We start from the raw sequence: 26,863 nt of genomic DNA, 5'->3' as shown, positions 1-26,863 counted from the left end.
TTCTAATATCACAAAGTGCATTTTTCATATTTCTAAAAACAGACGTGCGTCTGAGAAGTAGCGGTTATTGATTCGAGTTCTAGTCTATTTTTTTAAAGATATTTCAACGTTTCAGGGTCACAGACTCTTGTTTTCACTCCATTGTAACTTTATCCAAATGAGTTACAGGTTGGTAAATTAACTAAACTTAAGTGTCCATTTTTACGAGTTGAAACTAGGGCCTGCACATTTAAATTCCATTATATTCAATGGTTTTCATGTATATTATTTTAAAATTATTACTGGACAAACCAAAATATTTGTTAATGTTTGGTTTTAGAAATTAGCATTACTGCTATCCCAAATCACTTTTCCAGATAAAACAATGTTTAGCTGGTTTCTTTTCTTTGTTTGTTATTAAAAGTTTAATAATAGGCCTGCTTCTGATATGGTCATTATGTTGTAGCAAACAGAAAGATGTCGGTACCAAAATTTTTTACTAAAATCTTTCCCCTAGAAAATAAAAACTGCAAAAAGATGTACAAATGCAATCATTTAACCACAACCTTCCTCTCTCAAAATTAAAACATAAAGAAAATCTTTGTAAATATAAATATTTTACCAAAATCTTTCCCCTATGAAATCATCTCAAAAAGATGTGTAAATTATAAAAAACCCATTTTAATTTACTAAATTAACAGACGTGTACATAAATATTTATAGCAAACAAACCCCAACAATGGAATAAAACAAAATTAATATTAACTCTCAAGTACAATCATGATTTTAGTAAGTAAAAAATATGGCCCTTAATCAAATGAGCAAAACATTTGAGATCTCCCCTCATATACATGTTGTCAACCAATGAAACTGCAGATTTCTGATCACATGACTGTAATTATCAAATCAAATTGCAGTTTTTCCAATCTCACCATTGCAATCATCCAATCAAACAACAAATGTTTAATCACATGATTTCAATTACCCAATCAAAAAGGCATAATTTTAAATTCAAACTGCAGATTTCGAAATTTTACGAATGCAATCATCCATTCAGACAGAAGAGGTTTTAATCCCATGACATTTAATCAGCCAGCTGTTCATCCAATAAAACGGAAGATGTCAATTCAAAGAGTGGCAGAGGTCACTCTGCCCATAGACAATTACAAAATCATGTACAAAGTGGATATATCTTGTACATGTATATGGTTAATAAAACTGTTTAAATTAACCACTATACAACAATTTTGAAGAAAAAATTCTACAAAAGTGAACATTCGTTACAACAAAATTCATTCCAGTATATTCCTTACTAAAGATATTTTTTTTAATATCACAAATTACAATCATCCAATCACATAGCAAAGTTTTAACCAAATGATTGCAATCAACCAATCAAAACAACAGATTTTTAATCACATGACTGCAATCATTCAACTACAAACTGGAGATTTTCAACTCAGATTGCATTCTATCCACTCATACCATTTACAATCATACAACCAAAAGTAAGACTCTGTCAATGTAATGGATGATGCCGTTGGATTCCTGTTGATCACATGACCACGTCGGTGTCGTCGCTGGGAGACAGCAGAAGTTCCCGGTTGTTGTACGGCTGCCTCTGTTTCCTTCTCACCAAGAAAATCACCACTAACACAATCGCCAACAGAACCACACCTCCAGTCACACTGCCAGCGATGATGGCCAGTTCTATACAAAGAAAACAGAAAACACAATTAGTAATTAAAAGATGAATGTATTAATTTCATTAGTTTAAAATTGATATATGTAACACTGCCAGCAATGATAGCCAGTTCTTTACAAAGAAAACAGAAAACACAATTATTAATTAAAATACAAATATATTTAGTAATTAAAAAATGAATGTATTAATTTTATTTGTTTAAAATTGGTATATATACATATGGAAATTAATTAAGCAACACCCAATTTGCTCAGACTGAGCAACTTTAATGAACTGGTGCATGAAATGTGTCAAAGATTTCCATACCTTATGAAATTTTCAGTGAACAGAAAGGGATGAGGAGAAACATAGCCAATAATACCATGACATAATGTGGTTTATTTCAAGATGGTACAGATTTGGAAAATGACTTCATTTCATTCAAAAACATTACGAATTTCACTGTTGTTGCACAGACTTAACTGTCAGTACCATGCACACATCTGGTTCATGAAATTGAAGAATAATGTCTGTCAAGTCCAAATATTGACTTTCCATCAGTATCTCGTGTGACCTCCCTGCACACGAACAACTGCTTCAAGACACCTCCTCATTCCTTGGATCAATCTCTGGATTTGATTTTGAGGAATCCGTTCCAATTATCATGCAAAGCAGCAGTCAATTCATTGAGAGTCTGGACAGGTGGGTCTCTCTGTCAAACACAACGGCCTAAAATGCCCCACAGGTGCTCAATGGGATTGAGATCTGGACTCATGGCTGGCGATGGAATGGTCTCAACAGCATTCTGTTGCAAGAACTGGGTGACAGCATGTGCTCTGTGAGGCCTGGCATTGTCATGCATGAAGATGGGTCCTGTGGCTAGAGGATGATTATCAAAATGGGGGACAACAGCTCTCTCAAGAATCTCCTGTTGACACTGAGGCCCATTAAGGTTACCACGAATGGTGATGAGGTCCATCTTGCAACCCAAGGAAATGCGCCCGCATACCATGACTGACCCTCCCCCAAAGGGAACCGTCTCCTGTATATTGCGGGGAACCATGGCTGTGTTCCTTTGTCTCCAGACACGTGTACGACCATCCACCATATGTAATAAGAAATGACTCTCATCGGAAAAGTGAACCCTCTGACATGATGCAATGTTTCAGCGAACATGTTGATTACACCAGGCAAGTCGTGCTGCTTTGTGAGCTGGAGACAGTTTTATACGCTTGATGGTTCTTCTGGCCCTGTATCAGCTGATTCCTGACGGTCCTGTAGGAAATGGCTCTCCCTGGTAACCACTGTTGTTTTAAAGATGTGCTTGAGTCCCATGAATGATGCCTAACAAGTCTCAACAATGCTCTATCCTCTCTTATTGTTGTCTTACGGGGTCTGCCAGGTCTTGGACAATCTTTAACATCATTGGTAGCCCTGTGTTTGTTCAACAGTCTTGAAATGATGGAAATATTGCGCCCAAGTTAAGGTCCAATTTGTCTGAGGGACATTCCTGCATTTCTCATGCCAATAATTTGCCACCTATATTTCTGACAATTTACGACGTGCCATGACAATTATGGTACTGAATATTCAATGCAAATTGACAGGAGAGAGTGTGACATGTAATCATTACAAACTTGATTTCAACACTGTTAAGGGTATGACATTTCACGTGCATTGTTTGTCGTTGCACATGCATTGAATATCTCCACTAAAGTCATGCTATTCAGCAAGATGCCACATGTAAATATATCATTCAGGAAAATGCTGTTTTCTTAATTCACAGAATTATAGGTCTATAAATTGGGTGTTGCTTAATTTATTTCCATATGTATATAACAACACTGCCAATGATGATGGGCAGTTCTTTAAAAAAAATCCAGAAAACACAATTAATTAAGATACAAATATATTAATTTCATCAGTTTAAAAGTGATATATAAAACACTGCCAACAAACGATGATGGCCAGTTCTTTACAAATAAAACAGAAAACACAATTATTATCTAAAAGATAAATGTGCTAATTTCATTAGTTTCAAAGTGATACAGGTAACACTGCCTTGCTGTAAGGTCATCTTCTAATGTAGGCTTAAATAGAGGATATTATATGAATTTCCACGACAGACGATGTTTATGACACGAGTGCTTAAATTATCATATTACCCGAGCAAGGGTTGACCTCCGAAAACTGCAACTGATTTATTTTTGTTCGAACAAGACTAGGTTTGCATAACCCATTTTCCATTCACACATCAAATATAGGACATCATTTATACAGCCATGACTGGTTCAGCACAAATGAAATGGGTTATTCGAATTATTTTTTGCATAACTCATAATTAACAAAAATTCTCGGAGGCCTAAAAAGCTAATGTAAAAGGCTTTACGACTTTTTCTATGTCCTGACTTGTTTTTCCGTTACTCTGCAGAACGCCACGGTTGTTCGCGTTTAGTCTCTACATGTCCGAGCTTGTCCTAGCAGCACTGGAAGATTGACCGCCCCACTCTAAGAAGAAATAGGAAGGCCCCTACTACTATTTTCTAGACTTTACTTTGTTTTATATTGATACCACCTCGTATCCTCCGGATTCGGGCCCATCTGCACCACTATGCCAACCCATGATGACTGGACTACACCTTAGTCTGATACTCTCTCTCTTTCAAATGGATCTGGCTTCTCAAGATCTGTATTTCAGGACAGCACTACACCTTCAACGTCTAATCCCTACAAGCTGTACACCCTAACGGCCTTAACGATGCCACTCACGTGAACATATAGATCGGACTTTAAACTTTTAGACCTTCGTTCAAAATTTTATGTCGAAATTACTTTCTTTTTTTAATATTATTAAATAGATCCTCTCTTCTTTCTCTTCTTTATTTTTGGACTGTCCTTCTAAAATGCTCCACATTATATAAATATTCGGCCGAGCAGTCAATTTTTTTTTTTTTGGCTTGTAACTTTTTATTAAATTTTTTGTTTAATTCTATTAACTTTTTTAGTAATTACTATTTTGACAATTCTGCCCATTTTCAACTCTATCCCCTCCCTCCCCCCATCCCGAGTCAGGCCACTGATCTTATCAGAGGCCGGACTCTGGATGGGTGTGTTCGAAACCCTAGTGGTATATGGGCATGTTAAACTAGTTATCTAGATCTATCTACATTAAAAACCCAAACTTATTTTGCCACATTCCATGCAAACTTTTTTTTTCTTCTTTTTTTTGTTATTACAAACATGGATGATGATGAGATGAATGGTGAAGCCGCAGTATTTCCATTTCGGTATGGGACTACTTGACAGGTCCGTGCTCCACGCTTGCTGTCAGTTGAGCTAACTCAGGGTACATGGAACCTGCGGTGCATGCCGGGTAATCGTCCTCCATGTGAGGTCATAACCTCGAGAGACACACCCATAATCGCACCCATGAAGTGGGTGAAACTCGGTGTATGTGGCCTTACACCTACCCATTGAGCCCAGCTGTGCACTCACTATAGTTTGGAGCTGGTACTGGCATGAAACATTCCTCATTGCCTCAGGTGGGATATGAACCCAGTACCTACCGGCCCCAAGTCCCTGGGTTGGAGCTGGTACTAGCATGAAAAATCTGCCATTTCCTTAGGTGGAATACGAACCTAGTACCTACCAGCTCTAAGTCCCTGAATTGGAGACGGTACTAGCATGAAAAATCTGCCATCGACTTAAGTGGGATACGAACCCAGTACCTACCTGCCTTAAAGGGACATACCCTAGTTTTTAAACACTAAGGCATATTGTTCACTATTAGAGCCGTTTATGATCACTGAAATCAAACATTACTTATATTTTATTGTTTAGATTATCCATTTCCTTACAAACAAACTGTTTCTGAGTATTCTGGTGTTCCTAATACCACAAAATGCATTTTTCATATTTTTAAAAACACATGTGCGTCTGAGAAGTAAAATGTTACGGAATCGCGTCTTAGTTTATTTTTAAGGGTATTTCAACGTCACAGACTCTTGTTTCACTCTGTTGTATCCAAGTTTGTTACAGGTTTGTACATTAATCAAACTCAGTGTCCATTTTTACTGGTTGAAACTAGAGTCTAGGTGAAAATTATGCCTTAGTGTTTAAAAACTAGGGTCCGTCCCTTTAAGTCCGATTGCATAACCACACTACACCACTGAGGCCGGTTCACACCGTGTGTACTTACTGTTCTTCTTCTCGGGCGCCTTCCCACTGACGTGAGCGTGCCGATTGGTAGCAGGTCTGGGAATTACATCCGGGCGGAACGTCAGCTTTTCACCTGAAAGTGAAAACAACACGTTGACAATTAAAAAAGAAAAGAAAGAAAAACCAAACAGTAAAGCAACAATCAATCATCAAAATTTATCACAGAACATGTTCACAAAAAGATGAAAGTGGCTTACCGAAAAAAAGGATAAAGAAGAAGAAATCTTGAAATTTTAATATTAGTGGTGAGGAACAGAGATTTGCATATCAGTCTAAAATCACGACACCCATTCATAATATAAGTAAAGCACAAAGCGAAACCATATTGTAAGTTTTGGACAGAGAGGAAATGTTTTATTTAACGAAACACTCAACACATTATATTGACGGTTATATGGCATCTGACATATGGTTACGGACCACACAGATATTGAGGGAGGAAACCCACTGTCACCACTTCATGGGCTACTCTTTTCGATTAGCAGCAAGGGATCTTTTATATGCACCATCCCAGAGACAGGATAGTACATACCACAGCCTTTCTTACACCAGTTGTGGAGCAAGGATGGAACGAGAAATAGTCCAATGAGCCCAGCGACAGGGATTGATCCTAGATCAATCATGCATCAGGCGAGCGCTGTACCACTGAGCTATGTCTCGCTCCGTTTTGGACGGAGAATATGGAACAGGCGAGCGCTGTACCACTGAGCTATGTCTCGCTCCGTTTTGGACGGAGAATATGGAACAGGCGAGCGCTGTACCACTGAGCTATGTCTCGCTCCGTTTTGGACGGAGAATATGGAACAGGCGAGCGTTGTACCACTGAGCTATGTCTCGCTCCGTTTTGGACGGAGAATATGGAACAGGCGAGCGCTGTACCACTGAGCTATGTCTCGCTCCGTTTTGGACGGAGAATATGGAACAGGCGAGCGCTGTACCACTGAGCTATGTCTCGCTCCGTTTTGGACGGAGAATATGGAACATTTTGGACAAATAACGCAAAAATCCTGAAACACCTGGACAAACATCCGGAATTTTAGATAAAGTGAAAAACATTTGACCTCTGTATACATAGACACATGGGACAATGAGTGCTGTGTTCACCACTCTATGGTTTTGCTATCGGTAAGCATTTTGCCAACAGCAAAAACATTTAAAAATTGCCGCAGCCTAGGTAAAAAATTCTTAACTTCGAGCCCTGCATTATATACATTATTTAGAATTATTACACACCCATTGGTGAGAAAATCATGTGTTATTTTTGATAATGCATGGTTGTTTACACATGTACATGTGTTAACAATTTCAAGACATACGACTGGCTGCTCCTAGGTGATGACCAGGCCACCAATGCCATACGTCCAATCAAAAAACAGCATAGTGGAGATCGATTACACTGTGACGTATTGTTAAACTGGCAATCATGTGTCTGTGACACGTAAGTCAGCTACAAGTGCAATGGATTATAAATATATTTTAGTCGATAAAGATGTTAAAATGTGGTTTTTGAGGATATGGTAAGAAAAATAAACTTGTTTAAAAACGTATCAAACTCATTTTCACTCATTAGATACATTTTAAAACAACTTGTTGCGAGATACATGTAAATAGCAATCTAATTAAAATTAGCTCCACTATTACATGTGGATCTAACAGCACCCTGTTGGAGCTAATGTCCAGTTGACCTTTCATTTGACCAATCAAAACCTCACTTGCAAAATCATGCCAGTGATTTGAAAAGAATTTGAAAACATTTGGGATTATGCCAAGGGTATACGAAATGATTCGGGTGAATTACGAAGTATGCCGGAAACTAATTTCAATATAAATTATATATAAAATTCTTTCAAAATGGAAAAAAATGTGATGGTATAGCCATAAAATCTGTTATACTACTATACAATCCAGAGTTTATTACTGCACTCTTCCCCCTGTTTTTTCAATGTTGAAATAGACCAACAAGTTCGCCTATTGCATAAATAGTCTCGTTATTTTTAGAATTTGTATGCTCCCGAATAACGCTATAAAAGGCGAAGTGTAATTGGTCGATATTTAAATTGTTATTTATAGATGAAATGTCACCTGGACATGGGAGTCTACGCAATGCTGTTAGATCTACTGGTAGACCAGTAGAGCTAATTTTAATCAGATTGGATAAATAGTATCTAATGGCCACTCATGTATTATTCTCTATTTATTTCCTAGGTGAAATAGAAAAACAAAAACTACACAAAAAACCCCCAGAAACAACCAACCCCACTGCTCTAGATGGTTGACTCTTGTAGTTGCATCATGGCAGGACGCACTCAACATATTATATTTACGGTTATATGGTGTCGGACAGATGGTTAAGAACCACACATATATTGAGAGGAAACCCACTGTCGCCACTTCATGGGCAACATTTTACAATTAGCAGCAAGGGATCTTTTATATGCACCATTCCACAGACAGGATAGTACATACCACAGCCTTTCACACACCAGTTGTGGAACAAGGACGGAACGAGAAATAGTCCAATGGGCCCACAGATGGGAATTGATCCTAGATCGATCGCACATCAGGCGAGCGTTGTACCACTGAACTATGTCTCGCTCCGTTTTGGACGGAGAATATGGAACGGACGAGCGCTGTACCACTGAGCTATGTCTCGCTCCATTTTGGATGGAGAATGGAACATTTTGGCCAAATAACGCAAAAATCCTGAAACACCTGGACAAACATCCGGAATTTTAGATAAAGTGAAAAACATTTGATCTCTGTATACATAGACACATGGGACAATGAGCGCTCTATTCGCCACTCTATGGTTTTGCCAACAGCAAAAACATTAAAAAATTGCCGTAGCCTAGGTACCAAATTCTTAACTGCGAGTCCTGCATTATATACATTATTTAGAATTATTACACACCCATTGGTGAGAAAATCATGTGTTATTTTTGGTAACACATAGTTGTTTACACACATACATGTGTTAACAATTTCAAGACATACGACTGGATGCTCCTAGGTGATGACCAGGCCACCAATGCCATACGTCCAATCAAAAAACAGCAGAGATATATAGCTGACTCATCAGTTGCATCACGTACTGCAGGCTGGCTCTGGCACTCGTCAAATTCGCCAATTGCGACTTTAAAAAACAATTGGCGAATGTTATTTTAATTTGGCGAAATAATTTCATGTAATAAATGATATTTTGTTACAAAATATCTGGGTTTCTTCTATTTTTGAAGTTCAATAGATAATTTGGCGAACATTTCTGCTGACCCAGAGCTATTGTGCAAACCAAATTGTTAACAACTACAAAAAATTACTCTCCTACCTTTGATTGCTGTTAGATTTCCTCCAAAGTTTGTCCAGACACAAATCGCAAAAAAACCCACTACAAATATACAGATTCCACACACGAGACTGCAACAATGTCGCCGATATTGTCTTTGCTGAGATTGCATAGGAAAAAATACATGCAGTTTTCTGCTGTCTGCCATGTTGCTTGTTTATGGAATACTCTTCAAGAGGGGTGCAAGCCTCCAAAGTATGTGACACAATTAATATGAAATCGATGATCTCTAGTGGTATCATTAAAATAATAATAATAATAATAAAAAATAATAATATGACGTCATCACATTTGCTTTTATATCATAACATGTTATGATGTTGTTAGATTAAGTCCTATCCTTTCACCCTCTTGAAGAATATTCCATAAAAAGTCAAAATGGCAGATGATACAAAATTACATGCTTTTTTCAATATGCACTCTCAGCGAAGTCGATATCGGTGACATGGTTATCATCTGGTATGTGGAATCTGTGTCATTGTAATGTTTTTTTCAAGATTTGTGTCTGGACAAACTTTGGAGGAAATCTAACGGCAATTAAAGGTAGGAGAGTAATTTTTCGTAGTTGTTAACAATTTGGTTCGGACAATAGGCCTGTAACTGTAAAAGTGACGTACCTTCTGAATAGAAGAGTTTACAAAGCTGGTATTCGCTGTTGAATCGGTAGCCGGCGGAGCAAGAGCACTTCGACGAAGTGCACACCTCATTGGCCTCCTTGTTACAGTCGTTGTCATGGCTACAGGATGCTCCGAAGTTGGATGGTGAATGGCAGCGGCCGTTTTTGAATGTGTACTCCATTTGACATATACAGGTGTTATTAGAGCAGACTTCCCACCTGCCACAATGCTGGGTGTCGTTGCAGTACTTTTTGTGGGTTACTACAACAAGATCGAAAGGATTATTAATTTGGTACTTTATCTGACATGCACATAATAGGGACTCCTCAAATACATTTCCTCACATGGTACAAATTTGTTGATTATCACAGTGGTTTTTTTTAGGTTGCTACATTGAACTTTACGATAACTTTAGGAGAGGTATCTTTCCTTCAGGTAACGATACGTAAGATAAGCACATTTTGAGAGACAGGGAGAAAGAGGGGGGGGGGGGGGGGAGAGAGAGAGAGAGAGAGAGAGAGAGAGAGAGAGAGAGAGAGAGAGAGAGAGAGAGAGAGAGAGAGAGAGAGAGAGAGAGAGAGAGAGAGAGAGAGAGAGAGAGAGACAGAGAGAGAGAGAGAGAGAGAGAGAGAGAGAGAGAGAGAGAGAGAGAGAGAGAGAGAGAGAGAGAGAGAGAGAGAGAGAGAGAGAGACAGAGAGAGACAGAGAGACAGAGACAGACAGAGACATAGACAGAGAGAGAGAGAGAGAGAGAGAGAGAGAGAGAGAGAGAGAGAGAGAGAGAGAGAGAGAGAGAGAGAGAGAGAGAGAGAGAGAGAGAGAGAGAGAGAGAGAGACTGAAAGATAAACAGAGGAAAGCTGTTACTGCCACACAGGTTACTCTGTTAAAAACAAAAGCAAAGAATATTACACATTTACATAAAGGAATATTTACATATTCACCTGACAGGACTGTACATACCATGGCAACTGATGTACCAGTGGTGGGTCACTTGTTTGAACATGAAAAAAGTCATTGAGAGCCTTAGGGGCTCATGGAGTTTGAAAATTGTATTTTCACAATGTCCTTTTAGTCTACATACATAGCATACAGAACAAATAAATTCACAAAAAACTGACAAACAATTCTTAAATAAATGGTTGGGCTACCATCAAAATGACCTCTTACCAGTGGTAAAGTGATTGCTTGATGCGCGGTCGGTCTACGATTGATCCCTGTCGGTGGGCCCATTGGGCTATTTCTCGTTCCAGTCAGTGCACCACGACTGGTATATCAAAGGCTGTAATATATACTATCCTGTCTATGGGATGGTGCATATTAAAAGATCCTTTGCTACCAATTGAAAAATGTCGCGGGTTTCCTCTCTAAGAATAATTGTCAAAATTACCAAATGTTTGACACCCAACAGCCGATGATTAACAACTCAATGTGCTCAAATGGTGTCGTTATATAAAACAAAAGAAAGAAAGAAATGTTTTATTTAAAGACGCACTCAACACATTTTATTTATGGTTATATGGTGTCAGACATATGGTTAAGGACCACATAGATTTTGAGAGGAAACCCGCTGTCGACACTTCATGATCTACTCTTTCCGATTAGCAGCAAGGGATCTTTTATTTGCGCTTCCCACAGGCAGGATAGCACAAACCATGGCCTTTGTTGAACAAGTTATGGATCACTGGTCGGTGCAAGTGGTTTACACCTACCCATTGACCCTTGCGGAGCACTCACTCAGGGTTTGGAGTCGGTATCTGGATTAAAAATCCCATACCTTGACTGGGATCCGAACCCAGTACCTACCAGCCTGTTGACCGATGGCCTAACCACGCCCGCCACCGAGGCTGGTTTATATAAAACAAGTAAAGTTTGTTTTATTTAACGACGCCACTAGAGCACATTGATTTTTTTATCTTATCATCGGCTATTGGACGTCAAACATATGGTCATTCTGACACCTATCTTTAAGAGGAAACCTGCTGTCGCCACATAGGCTACTCTTTTACGACAGGTAGCAAGGGATCTTTTATTTGCGCTTCCCACAGGCAGGATAGCACAAACCATGGCCTTTATTGAACCAGTTATGGATCAGTGGTCGGTGCAAGTGGTTTACACCTACCCACTGAGCCTTGCGGAGCACTCACTCAGGGTTTGGAGTCGGTATCTGGATTAAAAATCCCATGCCTCGACTGGGATCCGAACCTAGTAACTACCAGCCTGTAGACCGATGGCCTAACCACGACGCCGGTCAAATGTTTGTTTAACGACACCTCAGTACAACAGCCGATGATAAACAAATCAATATGCTCTAGTGGTGTCGATAAACAAAACAAAACAAACTTTAACTTACCCGACTGGGCTATGGTGCTGACGACCGGACTTCCCTTGGGAACTGCGGTGGTGGGGAGTGGCACCCAGCGGGGGGGCCTGCACTGCCTGAAGACCTGGGGGGCAGACGTCCCGCGGGTAGTGTCGGGACAGGAGGGGACAGGGATCTGCTCCTGTGGAACAATCACTTTCTGTAGGTGGTCCGGCCAGAACGACGCTCCCAATGACGTGATTCGCAGCTTGCACGTAATCTGGAGCGGCAAAACAAATGAAAGGAATGTTTGGAGAAAACATTAGGTGTTTTCTCTTTCGAAAATACTTCACCTGGCCTTAAAACAAAGGCATATTTCCCCTAAGGATAGTAGTCTGGTCCGAACAACCTAGCAGCAAGGACCCGGTAGATGAATTTTAGGCCATCCCATTGACTGTTGGAATGTTCGGACCAGACTACTATCCTTAGTGGAATATGCATTTGTTTTGAGGCCAGGTTAAGTAGAAAAGAAATCATAATGATATCCCAGCACATTGATTAATCCGAATGCAAAATTCAAACACCAATACATTTTATAAATGTTTTTTGATGGCAAGGTAGGGCTTCTAGAATTTTTATAAATTCCACTAGCCTTTGGATCAGTGATTTCACAAATTTACTAGCCATGATTAAAAATTCACTAGCCCTACTTTACATAAGTTAATACCATTTTACTAAATAATAGTAATAATCAGATAATTCACCCAACGAGGGATATAGAGCTTAAAATACTAACACTGGGGGGTTGGGGTAGGAGCAGGATATTGATATTTAGGGCAATTCCACAAAAAATGATACCTCTGGTGTGAATTTGTTTTCCACTGTTATGCCTTTATTTTTCACATAGAATTATTTGTTGATAATCAATAAACCATAAAATACTCAGGTTTTAATTCAAAACTGTGTCATGTGACCTGGCGGCCATCTTTAATTTGTGCTATTTCCTCCTAAGAATAGAACCCAAATTGCACTGAAATCTTTTCTTAAAAAATGTCATTAAAATTGGATGAATATGATTGTGACGGAACATGCTCTTAAATTTGTTTTCGCCTGTGGCGATTTTAATTGTGTTAGAGGGCCGTGTGCAGTTTAATTGCACTTAGCTAGCTGGGCAACTTGTTACGTAATACTTCGCGCGATCGGGCATTCCAATATGCACTTAGTCCAGCTGTGGAGGCCATGTGGCGAGTAGTTACGTAATACCTCTGCGAGTGCGGTTTTTACAACCGTGATTTGGCGACGATGGCGTCAGTAAGTCTGACGATCAGAGAGAAATATACCGACGCTAGTAGATTCTGATTTTATAATAAATAGCTAGTTTTTAGAGATATCGAGGAGAACGAAAAGGAAGCTCCCAGGGAACGTAGTCCGTTGGACTTTGGTAAATATCATTTCTGCTCTGTGTATAACCTTGATGTGATTGATGTGACTTTAAATATTTTAATACTGTATTATACCAATATTCTTTAGACAGTGTCTTCGGTCATCTGACGAAGTAAATCGTACACTTTTTGTTCTAACATTATACAAGTATTTGGTAATATAAAGCTTAGCCAGTCATCCTAGACGACCTAGGTAAACTGTAGGTTATTGTCTTTATTGTGATAGGTACCAGTATTAATTCTGTGTTACAAGATTACTAAAAGAGTAGTTAAGGGTTAATTAAAAATTAACCCATTAGGAATAGAGCTGTAATTCCTTTATTAATTAAGTTCCCCAAGAAGCGTTTCTCAATTATCACACGTTACTGAACGAGTAGTAAGGGTTAACTAAAAATTAACCAGTTAGGAATGGTGTTGTAATTCCTTTATTAATTAACTTCTCCTGGAAGCGTTTCTCAATTATCACACGTGTGGGTGTGGTGTAACGTTGAAGTGATTCACATATTGTGTAACTAGACACCTAGAGATTAACTAATTAAGTGATCAGTTCTGGGTTGTTATTATTGCTGTTATTAATTAACTACTACAGCTGTACATTTGTCAGCGTAGATTAATACAGATTCCAAAGTGTATTGTGTTTTTTTTGTGTTTCTAGAGAACTAACGTGCTATATTTATATATACTTTATATAAGATCGTATCTCTGATCATACCTAGAGACGAGCCATACTAGGGTTTAACCGCCTGTTACAGAGAGATCTAATAGATATACAGTTAGGAGAGATATTTTGATAATCGTGTTTTATTCAGTTACGGGAATTATAGAATTCCCGTGACAATGATAAAGGTAAGTATTGCATTTTGTTTCTAAGATCTTAATGGTAATTCCCAAACAACACAAATTAATAAATTTGGAATAGATTTTTATGAATAAAAACTTGAACTTATAGCATGACCTTGTTGTGTCAGTTACCTTTTGAAGCTTAATTTTAATACTGACCTCCTACAGTGCTACCATATATTATATATTTTTTATATTCTCTTAGTTGTGCCATGGTTACACAACATGGCAACATAATAATCTAAGTGGGCACACCAAAAATTAAAATTTATTGGTAACTGACGTAACTCCCCAGTCAGTAACTGACGCAACACATACATTATTTTCCATTGTTATATTTCTTGGAGGCATAATGTAAGATTGTGAAATGTGCTATAAAAAAAATTACAATAAGTTTAAGAATTTTCTTGACCTTTGCACTTGTAAGTTTTATAATTTCTTTATTATCACATCTGTGTAAAACCATAAAAATAGTTTTCAAGAACTGCAAATACTGTCACTCCTTAGAAGTTAATCTAAAGATGTCTATTTCACTCAAATAAAATAATCATGACTCGGTTAACACTGTTTTTAAATAGATACATGTATGTAGATGATAGCAGTTTCACAAGCATCAATGCATATACCCTTATACTTCAAGATATACTTGCATGTGATGGCAGAGGTAGACATTGTTTCATTAGCTTAGATTAATATATGTACAGCACCGTTTATTGTAAACAGTATCTATAATGTTCAATAATAAATACCGTTAACACAAATTTAAAATTGCAGTTTCATACATGTAGTGGCAAGTCACTTACTTTGCTATTTTTACATTTATTTATGATAAATAACTACACATTAGATGATTTCATGCATAATCTTTCATAATTAACTCAGAAAAATAAATTAACATTACACTTACTGCCACAGTGGTTTCCCATGAATTCTTAGCTAAAATTGTAAAGTACAGTCGAACTTGTATATAACAACCACTCAAGGGACCAACAGAAAGTGGCCATTATGGACAGGTGGCCTTTATATAGAGGTCCCAAAATAATCAATCGAAACCCTAATTTATCTCTCTATAAAATCTTATTATTAACTGTTGTAACAGTTTGAGTTCCTTTGTTAATTCCAATACCCTCAAGAAAAGAAAAACAACATAAAACAATAAAAGTACATGTAATTGTATTTATTAAAACATTTTGCACGTTTGCCTCCATATCATTTAATATAATAAAATAAGCAATTTTCAATCGATTACGTCGCGAACCGCAAACAAAACAATTTTGGTAAACAAAGGTCGCGATTTGCCAAAGCATACTGGCTTAACTAAATCCATTAATGTTTGCCGCTTGGTGCAAACTGCTTGTGAACAACAATCATGACCAGTTAACGGTAGGAACTACTCGGACACCTGGATTATAAATGCCTTTGATAATACCGCAACAACGTAGATACTGTAATACATTCTGCTTTCGTAGGCTACAGCCAATGAGAAGTCGCCTTGTTATCGAGTAACGATTGAGCTGAACTAACAAATGCGCCGGAACCGAACAGCTGTTGACATTTACCAAATTAACAAAAGGATTAAAATAATGCTTAGTATTAGTAAACGTATATTTGTTTACGACAATAACATCATATGATAACATCAAAATAATTTATTATTTGTTGAGTCGAATCAAATCGCCAAACTTTCCGGTCACGTGACACAACAATGGCAGCACTGCAGAAAACGATAGGATTTATCGGGAACTAAATCGCTGTACTATTATATATGGTGGGAAGAATTTGAAAAAAAATGGGGGGGGGGGAATATTTTGGCCGCTAATGCAGGTTCAGACATAATTTTTGCTGAAAAATAGTGGCTGCTGGCCGCGTTGGACAGGTGGCCGCTCTAGAGAGGTCAAATAAAGAAAGAAATGCATTGGGGGGGTTTCTGGGTGGCTGTTATGGGCAGGTGGCCGTTATATAGAGGTGCCCGTTAGACCAAGTTCGACTGTACATAAACAGTTTGCATTAGTTGTTCAACAAAACAACCAGTCCTTTGTCATTGTGCAATTGCAACTCAAATTCAAACTGTGATTTCACGCAATTAACTGTTGGGTCACATGAAATTAATTTTGCAATGATATAATTCTTTTTTACCTGTAAATGAAGTTATTTGGTTGTAATGTTTTATGGGCATGTAACTTAATTCAAGAATAATCTTTACATTTCAAAAGATAAATAAAATAATAATAATAAATTTTTGGAAATATATTATGCAACTATTAGATTGCCCCTTTAATAGTTCTAAATAGCAAATGTCCTCTCCTAAAAATATCCCAAGTTGCTGATGTTTTTAGTAGAATACCTCCCAAGACAGCAACCTAGAAAATGAACGAGAATCAAGCACATTTGAATGAAGGCAGAAAGAGGTTGGAGAGGGAAAAGAACAGAGAATAGTGAAAAATGGAGCAAGATAAATTAAAATCAAACAAGAAAAACAAAGGAGACAGGACAGCATGCTGAGAATAAAAAACCCATATTTTAAAGAAAGAATATGGGCTATTTACAATATCTGCCTTATTCCCATCGATTTCTTACGAAATATTGGGTTCGGTTCAGTCGTATGGTAATGTCATAAGAAAGTGAATGCAGTATATATACTTGGAAATTGCAAAAAACCCAAATCATTACACTTCGAATCAAGATGTACATGTAGACGTAAGCTGTTGTCTCATTGTTGAGGCATGTGTGCAAAACTTTTTGAAGGGAGTGGAGGTTTAGACTGGCTGGCATTGAGGGTGCAACTGCCTAAGTTACTGGGGGGGGGGGGGGGGGGGGGGGAGAGAAATTGTGAGAACCTGATGACTTAAAATGCAATTTCTTGCATTCTACAAGTAAAATTCATCATGACAAATGCATGTATATGCATATTAAAATAATAATAATAATTTGCTTTGAGCAGGGATAGGGTTGGGAAATGGGGGTTGACCACCCAACCCACCACCCTGAACATGACCCTATTGTTAATTTTTTTAATTCCCTTTAAGATTTATGTATTTCTTACAATTTAGATGCACCAGTTGCCAAAGACAAATATTTTATTTTTAAAATATGTTCTTATTAGTTTTTAGGATTTGCAAATGTTGCGTCAGTTACTTTTAGTGTTATGTCAGTTACCCATTAATAAAAAAGTTAATAAAAAATTCCTTGTAGAAAAGTTAGTTCTCTTGTTCTAGTGATCATAGATTACCTGTGCACTACACATTTCTATATCTACCTGAAAACTTGATGCTTCAGATTCAGAGAATTTTGACAAGTTCAAAGACATGTCAAATACAAGTTACTTTTTTTGTTGCGTCAGTTACCCATACTTCATTTCTGATTGTAGTTGCGCTAAGATTGTATGCAATGACATTTTCTTTTGAAATGACTTTGTCACAACATATTTATTTCAATCAAAAACATTCTTAAGAATTTTATTGAATACTTTAAAAAAAATAAAAAAATATCAAGATGTTAAAAAATGTCTGAATGTTGCGTCAGTTACCGTGGAATTGCCCGTTACAAAATAGACTTAACTACAACATTTTATCCAAAAACATTCACTAGCCATCGGGCATGGCAATAGTAGTTATTTACTAGCCCATCATTGAATATCACTAGCCATGGGAGTGGGGCTACCATAATCTAGAAGCCCTGCTAGCCGTTGGGCAAGGCAATAGTTATTATTTACTAGCCCAACGCTGAATATCACTAGCCATGGGAGTGGGGCTATCATAATCTAGAAGCCCTGTCTGGCATGGCAATAGTAGTTATTTACTAGCCCAACATTGAATATCACTAGCCATGGGAGTGGGGCTACCATAATCTAGAAGCCCTGCTAGCCGTTGGGCAAGGCAATAGTAGTTATTTACTAGCCCAGTGCTGAATATCACTAGCCATGGGAGTGGGGCTATCATAATCTAGAAGCCCCGTCTGGCATGGCAATAGTAGTTATTTATATGCCCAACACTGAATATCACTAGCCATGGGAGTGGGGCTACCATAATCTAGAAGCCCTGTCTGGCATGGCAATAGTAGTTATTTACTAGCCCAACATTGAATATCACTAGCCATGGGAGTGGGGACCACCATAATCTAGAAGCCCTGTCTGCCAGGGCAATAGTAGTTATTTACTAGCCCAACACTGAATATCACTAGCCATGGGAGTGGGGCTACCATAATCTAGAAGCCCTGTCGGGCATGGCAATAGTAGTTATTTACTAGCCCAACACTGAATATCACTAGCCATGGGAATGGGGCTACCATAATCTAGAAGCACTGTCGGGCATGGCAATAGTAGTTATTTACTAGCCCAACACTGAATATCACTAGCCATGGGAGTGGGGCTACCATAATCTAGAAGTCCTGTCTGGCAAGGCAATGGTAGTTATTTACTAGCCCATCACTGAATATCACTAGCCATGGGAGTGGGGCTACCATAATCTAGAATCCCTGTCTGGCATGGCAATGGTAGTTATTTACTAGCCCAACACTGAATATCACTAGCCATGGGAGTGGGGCTACCATAATCAAGAAGCCCTGTCTGGCATGGCAATGGTAGTTATTTACTAGCCCAACACTGAATATCACTAGCCATGGGAGTGGGGCTACCATAATCTAGAAGCCCTGTATGGCAAGGCAATAGTAGTTATTTACTAGCCCAACGCTGAATATCGCTAGCCATGGGAGTGGGGCTACCATAATGTAGAAGCTCTGCAAGGTGTGAAAAAGGAAACTTACAGACAGCGTTAGTTTGTTTCCAACTCTGACCATATGAAAATGGAGGAACACATCAACCGTGCCAAAATCTCCGTATGAAAATGTCAAACCTGCAAAGAACAACAAAAAAAAGAAGAAGAAGTCAAAAGGGTGTTAACAACACCTCTAAAACACATTGGGTAATTCATTATCAATTACTGTATATCAAACATTTGATAATTTAAAAAAATAATGTTTAGCTTTTGGATGTCAAAATTTTGATAATTCTGATAGTTAATCCAGGGTTCATAGCCTTAAAGACCAAAGACTTTCAAAGACTTTTACCTACCATTTTCAAAGACTTTTACCTGCCATTTTCAGACTTTTACCTATCATTTTCAAAGACTTTTACCTATCATTTTCAAAGACTTTTACCTGCCATTTTCAAAGACTTTTACCTGCCATTTTCAAAGACTTTTACCTATCATTTTCAAAGACTTTTACCTGCCATTTTCAAAGACTTTTACCTATCATTTTCAAAGACTTTTACCTATCATTTTCAAAGACTTTTACCTGCCATTTTCAAAGACTTTTACCTACCTTTGACTTTTACCTACTATTTTCAAAGACTTTTACCTGCCATTTTCAAAGACTTTTACCTGCCATTTTCAAAGACATTTACCTGCCATTTTCAAAGACTTTTACCTGCCATTTTCAAAGACATTTACCTGCCATTTTCAAAGACTTTTACCTACCTTTGACTTTTACCTACTATTTTCAAAGACTTTTACCTACTATTTTCAAAGACATTTACCTACCATTTTCAAAGACATTTACCTGCCATTTTCAAAGACATTTACCTGCCATTTTCAAAGACTTTTACCTGCCATTTTCAAAAACATTTACCTACCATTTTCAAAGACTTTCACCTGCCATTTTCAAAGACATTCACCTACCATTTTCAAAGACTTTTACCTGCCATTTTCAAAGACATTCACCTGCCATTTTCAAAGACTTTCACCTGCCATTTTCAAAGACATTCACCTGCCATTTTCAAAGACTTTTACCTACCTGCCATTTTCAAAGACTTTCACCTGCCATTTTCAAAGACGTTTACCTACCATTTTCAAAGACTTTCACCTACCATTTTCAAAGACATTCACCTGCCATTTTCAAAGACTTTCACCTGCCATTTTCAAAGATATTTACCTACCATTTTCAAAGACTTTTACCTACCATTTTCAAAGACTTTACCTACCATTTTCAAAGACATTTACCTACCATTTTCAAAGACTTTTACCTACCATTTTCAAAGACTTTTATACAGTGGTCAAAGACAACAGAATGCAATAAAAAAAATACCAAAATCAGTTCGTTTACATTGCTGTCCATGGCAACAAATTGTTTCTTTTTTTACATGTATCATGACAGGTTAAACCTTGTAACTGGAAAATATCAACTGCATCCAGCTGTAAAAGATACCATCATTGCTTTGGCTATGATTTGTGAGAATTTAAAGACTTTTAAAGACTTTTATTACAATTCAAAGACTTTCAACGACCTAAAAATATTTTGTTCAAATTCAAAGACTTTCAGGTAATTTAAAGACCACTACAAACACTGTTAATCATTAGCTATTGGATGTCAAACAATAATTCTTTTCATTACCCCAGCTGGAACTCATAATGGGGAAAATAAAAATCATAATTTCTCAAATGATTTGTTTAACATACACTACTATTGGACGATTTGACGCCAACAAACCAATCACCGTGCCGATACTAAATATGATGTTATCACGATTTGACAAAGCACACACAATGACGTCACGTAGTTAAAAGCATTTTCGTCTTTCTGGTTTCAGTGTTATACTCGTGATAAAATGGTAGTTTAACGCAATTCATTAAAGATTTTGTTTTACAGAATATATAGAACTTTGGGGTTTGAAAATTATCTGTAAACTGTGAATAAAAAATAAAGTTAAAGCAATACCCAGAACAGTAAAGTAGTTTACGTCGTTTCTATATACATGGACGTGTAGCCGATTGGGGGTTATAAACAGAATAACAAACTCGGTACCAGTTATTATAAAATTTATGTCCAGAGTGAAATAATTTTCACTTGTCACAAGGTTTAGCAAGTGACAAGTGAAAATTATTTCACTCTGGACATAAATTTTATAATAACTGGTAACTCATTTATTATCCTCTATTAATGAAACATCAGTTAAAATCTGTGCCATCTAACACATTTTGAAAAAAAGGGCAATTAAAATGCGTGGAAACGCAATGTTCCATGACAGGAAAACAGCTGATCCGAGGAGAATTCCCACCCCTGATCCATACACAATTAAACCTCAAGTTTATTTTGTATTTGTGCAACGATAATATTTTAAAAACATATTAATCTAACAAAGGGTTCAAACAAGCATTCGGGAAGTACAGCTAAAGCAAGGCATGTCTCCTACCGAGCGCAACACATTTTTATATATCTTAATTTTAAACTTAAAGGCCATAACTCTGTGAAAAATTAGTAAGTTGCCATGAAAGTCAAACTTGATCTGTAACAATACGTGAAAAAGTTATACATAAAATTTTAGCTCAATATCTAGAGGCATTGTAAAAAAAAAAAGTCTTTAGAAAACAAATTTACGTATCCCATAAGTTCAAGGGAAATAACTCTGTTAAAAATGGGTAAATCACCATGAAAGTTTGTTTTGTTTAATGACACCATTGGGGCACATTGATTAATTAATCATTGGCTATTGGATGTCAAACATTTGGTAATTCTGACACATAGTTATCAGAGGAAACCCGCTATATTATTTTTCCTAATGCAGCAAGGGATCTTTTATACACACTTTCCCACAGACAGGAAAGCACATACCATGGCCTTTGTTCAGCTGTGTGATGGACTGGTTGGAACGATTAAAAACCCAATCAGTTCAATGGATTCACCAAGGTGGTTCGATCAATATCGAAATTTCAATACCGGCCAGCTCTAGTTGTACACAAAATTCAACAGTCAATATCTAGAGGTATTGATGGAAAGACCTCCAGAAAACAAATTTACATGTCCCATAGATGTAAGTTCAAGGGACATAACTCTGTTAAAAATGGGTAAATCACCATGAAAGTGAAAAATGAATCTGTAACATTACCAGATAAAGTTATACACAAAATTTCAAATCAGTATATCTTGAGGCATTGTGAAAAAACAAGTCGGAAAAACTAATGTGGGGGAAGGAAATGTTTTATTTAATGATGCACTCAACACATTTTATTTACAGTTATATGGTGTCGGACATATGGTTAAGGACCACACAGATACTGATAGAGGAAACAGACAGATAGATGGACATACAAACAGACAGACAGGAGGAGAGACAGCAAGAAAGCGACAAAATCTACTGTCCCCTCCGATAGGACCGGTATGGTACTTACTACTGATATACTTTGAACATTTGTTTTCAATAATTTTAATGAATGAATAGGCACTCTTAAATATTTGTCATTTAATTAGTTGCATATGAATCACCCCCCCCCCTTGCAAAACATTCTAGATCTGCGCCTGACAACAGGTATACTTTGAAGACGAACCTGGAACCTGGAGCTGTGTGTCGTGTGACACTCGTCGCTGGTACGAGACATTCTTGGCGGGAACCTGCAGGTAGATGTCGATGGACACTGGATTGTCGCAGTGGTTGAGGGTCATGCCAAAACAGTAGTCCACCTCAAACCCAGTCATGTCGATCGGCAGCACCCACGACTGTTTCCAAGAACAAAAGAAACAAGGTATGCTTTGTTTAATGACATCACTAGAAGTAGAACACATTATCAATTAATCATCAGCTATTGGACGTTGAATATATGTCAAAATTACCAAATGTTTGACACCCAACAGCCGATGATTAACAACTCAATGTGCTCCAATGGTGTCATTATATAAAACAAGTAAAGTTTGTTTTATTTAACGACGCCACTAGAGCACATTGATTTTTTATCTTATCATCGGCTATTGGACGTCAAACATATGGTCATTCTGACACTGTTTTTAAGAGGGCGCTGTCGCCACATAAGCTACTCTTTTACAACAGGCAGCAAGGGATCTTTTATTTGCACTTCCCACAGGCAGGATAGCACAAACCATGGCCTTTGTTGAACCAGTTATGGATCACTGGTCATTGGTGTTGTTAAACAAAACAAACCTTAACAAATGTGCCTGGGCCAACCTTTCCGCCAAACCTCCTTGGTCCTAAATTTAACTGAATTAATTGTTAATATAATTTATAAATAATTGTTTAGATTAGCCCATCAAAATTCGCACCATTTATTCAAAATTGTTATTTTAGTATAATTTGTTTTTAATTTATTTATTTACAGGCGTAGTCAAAAATTTAAACCCCCCCTCCCCCATTTAATTTTGGGACTTAATCAAAATTTCTAAATAAAATTTAAGTAAGTAATTCCTGTCCCAAGTCAGGCCCCCGATCATGTGCAGTGTAGACTGGTGCAGGGGTCGGTGGAGTTGGCATGACACTACATACCATATACTTGTACATCCCTGTGCAGTGTAGACTGGTACAGGGGTCAGTGGAGTAGGCATCACACTACATACCGTATACATGTACGTTCCCGTGCAGTGTAGACTGGTGCAGGGGTCAGTCGTGTTTGAGTAACATGTCATCTCGTTTGCTTTCTGGTGAGACAGCTGTTGGGCCATCTGCTTCCACAGTGCGCAGGCCGACTCATCCTCACTGCTCTGTTGTCCTGATGAAGTAACTCCCAGGATTGCTGGAGAAAAAAATAATCAAATGTGTAATTAATGCAGTAGTTTTGGGAATTGGTGGATGGGGGGTCTATAGGCAGGTAGATACTGGGTTCGGATCCCAGTGGAGGCATGGGATTTTGTCCGACGTCATATAACCGTAAATAAAATGTGTTGAGTGTGTCGTTAAATAAAACATTTCTTTCTTTCTTTTTGGTGGATGGGGATTACCTTTTTACTTTAAAAATGTATGTGGTCTTGCCAGGAGACTTTTGAATCAAAATATATACCAAAACAGTGAACATTTTGCTAAACACGTTTCAGAGATGGCTAAACAAACATTAAACGATAGTTGCTAATCAATTTTTAACTGACTAGAAATATCGCAAATCAAGGTTTTGAAAACAAATGTTCCCTGCAAGATGTCTCTGTGTACATACTAAAGTTCTTGATTTTTATATCATTTATAAATTAGATACAAGGATGGTTTTTGATTCGGTCGTTGTTTGTAAATGAGTTATTGCTTTTTGTTTCTCTTCTACATTAATTGTTACTAACCACTGTTCAAGTTTTTTTGCTGTAAGAAGTAAATACAAATTTAGGTCTAACTTGAGGAAGATCATAGTCACCGACTTTTAGATATTTCATTATCACTACTATATGTGTGACCACCTGCCAATTGTCATGTGACAGTCTAATGTAAACATTCATTGCAAGACTTGATTAATGATACAAGTAGAGCACATTCATTTATTAATCATCAGCTATTGGATGTCAAACATTTGGTAATTTTGACATATAGTCTTAGAAAAGAAACTCACTAAATTTTTCCATTAGTAGCAAGAGTTATTTTAAATGCACCATCCCACAGACAGGATAGCACATACAACGGCTTTTGATACACCAGTTGTGGTGCACTGGCTGGAATAACAAATAGCCTAATGGGTCCACCGACAGGGATCGATACCAGACTGACCACTCATCTGCCAAACGCTTTACCACTGGCCTCCTATGTGCAACCCCTAACAAGAAAGTATCCATATCAGTCTACGCCAGGAAAGGCGAGTGATGACTCCCACTCCCCTCCAAACTCGCCTGGAAGGTTTTAGGAGAGTGGCAAACTGATCGCCTCTCACTAAAATTTTTAATACATTTTATTTGACACTTCAATAGATCACTCGCCTAGCACAATTTCAGGAGTCATCTTCAGCTCGCCTTGATTTTACTCATGGCGAAGACTGCATATTGTTGGAGTGTTTGTTTTTTTGGTGGGCAGGGTGGGTTTTTTTAATGTTTAATTCAAAATGTGGTAACAGGTTGTTTCGCCCTTATTACTAGTTCACCCGAGTCGTTTTGAGCAGGGTTGATTCGTACCTCCAACCGTGTCGTTTCATCCTCATTTTTATTTTGTTAATAAAGTACATTTATTCACTGATTTGTCCTATATCCATCGATTTTTACATGTCAGCCATTGCGATCTATATTGCATGTTTATATTTACAAATAAATACAATATTATAATTTTATTTATTTCCAATGTCATTTACTCAAGCCATATACATGAAATACGTACAGGCCTTAGATAATATACAGACAATGTATTCACATTAATAATTAATTTATGAACAGCCACACTGCATACTACTGATGTGCTGTGGGTTTTTTATTAAATATACTTAGTGATTTCCCAAGAAATTTGGCAAGGCATGGTAGACCAAACACTTTTGGGGCATTTTCACCATTTTCGGGCACTTGTTTTTCATTAAAAATACACAAAAAGTAATTGAAATAAACATTAATGTAATTTATGTGCTTGCTTTAATAAATGAATGGAAAAAGATATAAAAGGCATATTTTATTAATTGATAATACCTTTTTGGGTGTTTTATAAAGGCAATTTTAGAATTAATTACTGAAAAAGGCTTGTTTAATCTCAGGGCAGCATGGTGCTGATTAAGGCAAGATGGCACTAGACTATTGAGGCATGGTGCTGCACCATGCTAAAACAAGCTAGGGAAAACACTAATACTACATACCAAGCTGAGGTATGTTGATTTTGCCTAGCTTCAGTTGACATAAAGTAAACAGCTGATAAGGCATTAATATCCAAAGACAGAAAATTACCTAACATTTGGAAATGAATAATGAATAAACAGAAGGAAAAAAATACTTCAAAACTATAATAAATATATTTATTTTGGGGGCGAAACGACTCGGTACAAATGAGATTTAGGGCAAACCAACCCTGGATGAATGGGACTAAGGGCGAAACAACGCAGTGTGCGAAATTGTTTTAGGGCAAAACGAACCCGGATTCTCAAAATGCTGGTTCATTCCAAATGCGGGCAGAGGAGGAAGAATTGAAAAATAAAATGTATTCTAATGTAATAGAAAGTGTAAAAGTGGCATATATTTGTGCATTTCAAGTTATTCAACATTTATTTTTTGGAATTGCAACCAAAAGCAACAGTCATGCACAGAATAACTGAGAATTAATTTTCTAGTGGAATTTCACTTCCTGGTATCATACAACTTCGCTGAACTTGTGGTCAACTCAACTTATTAACATTTAGTGTTAAACTTTACTTATTTCATCATTTATATTTAAATTCTGCAACCACAAAGCTGCTACTGATTAAGTAAAATATTTATGTTTTTAAGTCAGTAAGAGTAAGAAAATTCTGAGCCCTGTCCATCCAACAGGCCGTTTGGCCTTGGACGCTTGATTAGATTTCTATATTCAGGAAATTACAAAAATGGGTTTTTTTGCTTCGTCAACAAAATTTCATAATCTAGTCAGCATGCATCTATTAAGTAATAAGCATTTCGCCGTAAAACCAGACGGCGAGTATGGTTTGTAGTCCGTATGTGTGTGCTACTGTGACAATTCTTACCGAAAACAACAAAACTGAATATTTTTGATGCCATCTTTTCTTGTTATTGTATTCTGCAGT

At 37.4% G+C, this 26,863-nt stretch overlaps 1 protein-coding gene across 1 annotated transcript; it reads right to left on the bottom strand.

Moving 5' to 3' along the window:
- Nucleotides 1-96: 96 nt before the first annotated feature.
- On the bottom strand, nt 97-26,863 carry LOC121373498. The gene is made up of 8 exons (XM_041500168.1): nt 26,804-26,863; nt 23,760-23,935; nt 22,742-22,910; nt 19,185-19,273; nt 12,193-12,421; nt 9,842-10,102; nt 5,862-5,954; nt 97-1,689 (listed from the first exon to the last, which is right to left on the bottom strand). The coding sequence occupies exons 1-8, from the start codon at nt 26,835-26,837 to the stop codon at nt 1,535-1,537; spliced, it is 1,206 nt and encodes a 401-aa protein (XP_041356102.1). The 5' UTR covers nt 26,838-26,863; the 3' UTR covers nt 97-1,534.

Source organism: Gigantopelta aegis, chromosome 5 (assembly GCF_016097555.1).
Source record: "Gigantopelta aegis isolate Gae_Host chromosome 5, Gae_host_genome, whole genome shotgun sequence".
Taxonomy (NCBI): Eukaryota; Metazoa; Mollusca; class Gastropoda; order Neomphalida; family Peltospiridae; genus Gigantopelta; species Gigantopelta aegis.
Note: the sequence above shows the minus strand (reverse complement) of the source record. Positions and strands in the feature narration are given on the sequence as shown.

What these genes read in the sequence shown, in the direction of transcription:
- LOC121373498 (XM_041500168.1), bottom strand. Translation starts at nt 26,837, where the DNA reads ATGGCATCAAAAATATTCAGTTTTGTTGTTTTCG. An exon ending in CACACAGCTCCAGGTTCCAG is followed by an intron (nt 19,274 to 22,741) that starts GTTCGTCTTCAA and finishes TGTTCTTTGCAG; the next exon opens with GTTTGACATTTTCATACGGA. An exon ending in GGCGCCCGAGAAGAAGAACA is followed by an intron (nt 1,690 to 5,861) that starts GTAAGTACACAC and finishes TTCTTTGTATAG; the next exon opens with AACTGGCCATCATCGCTGGC.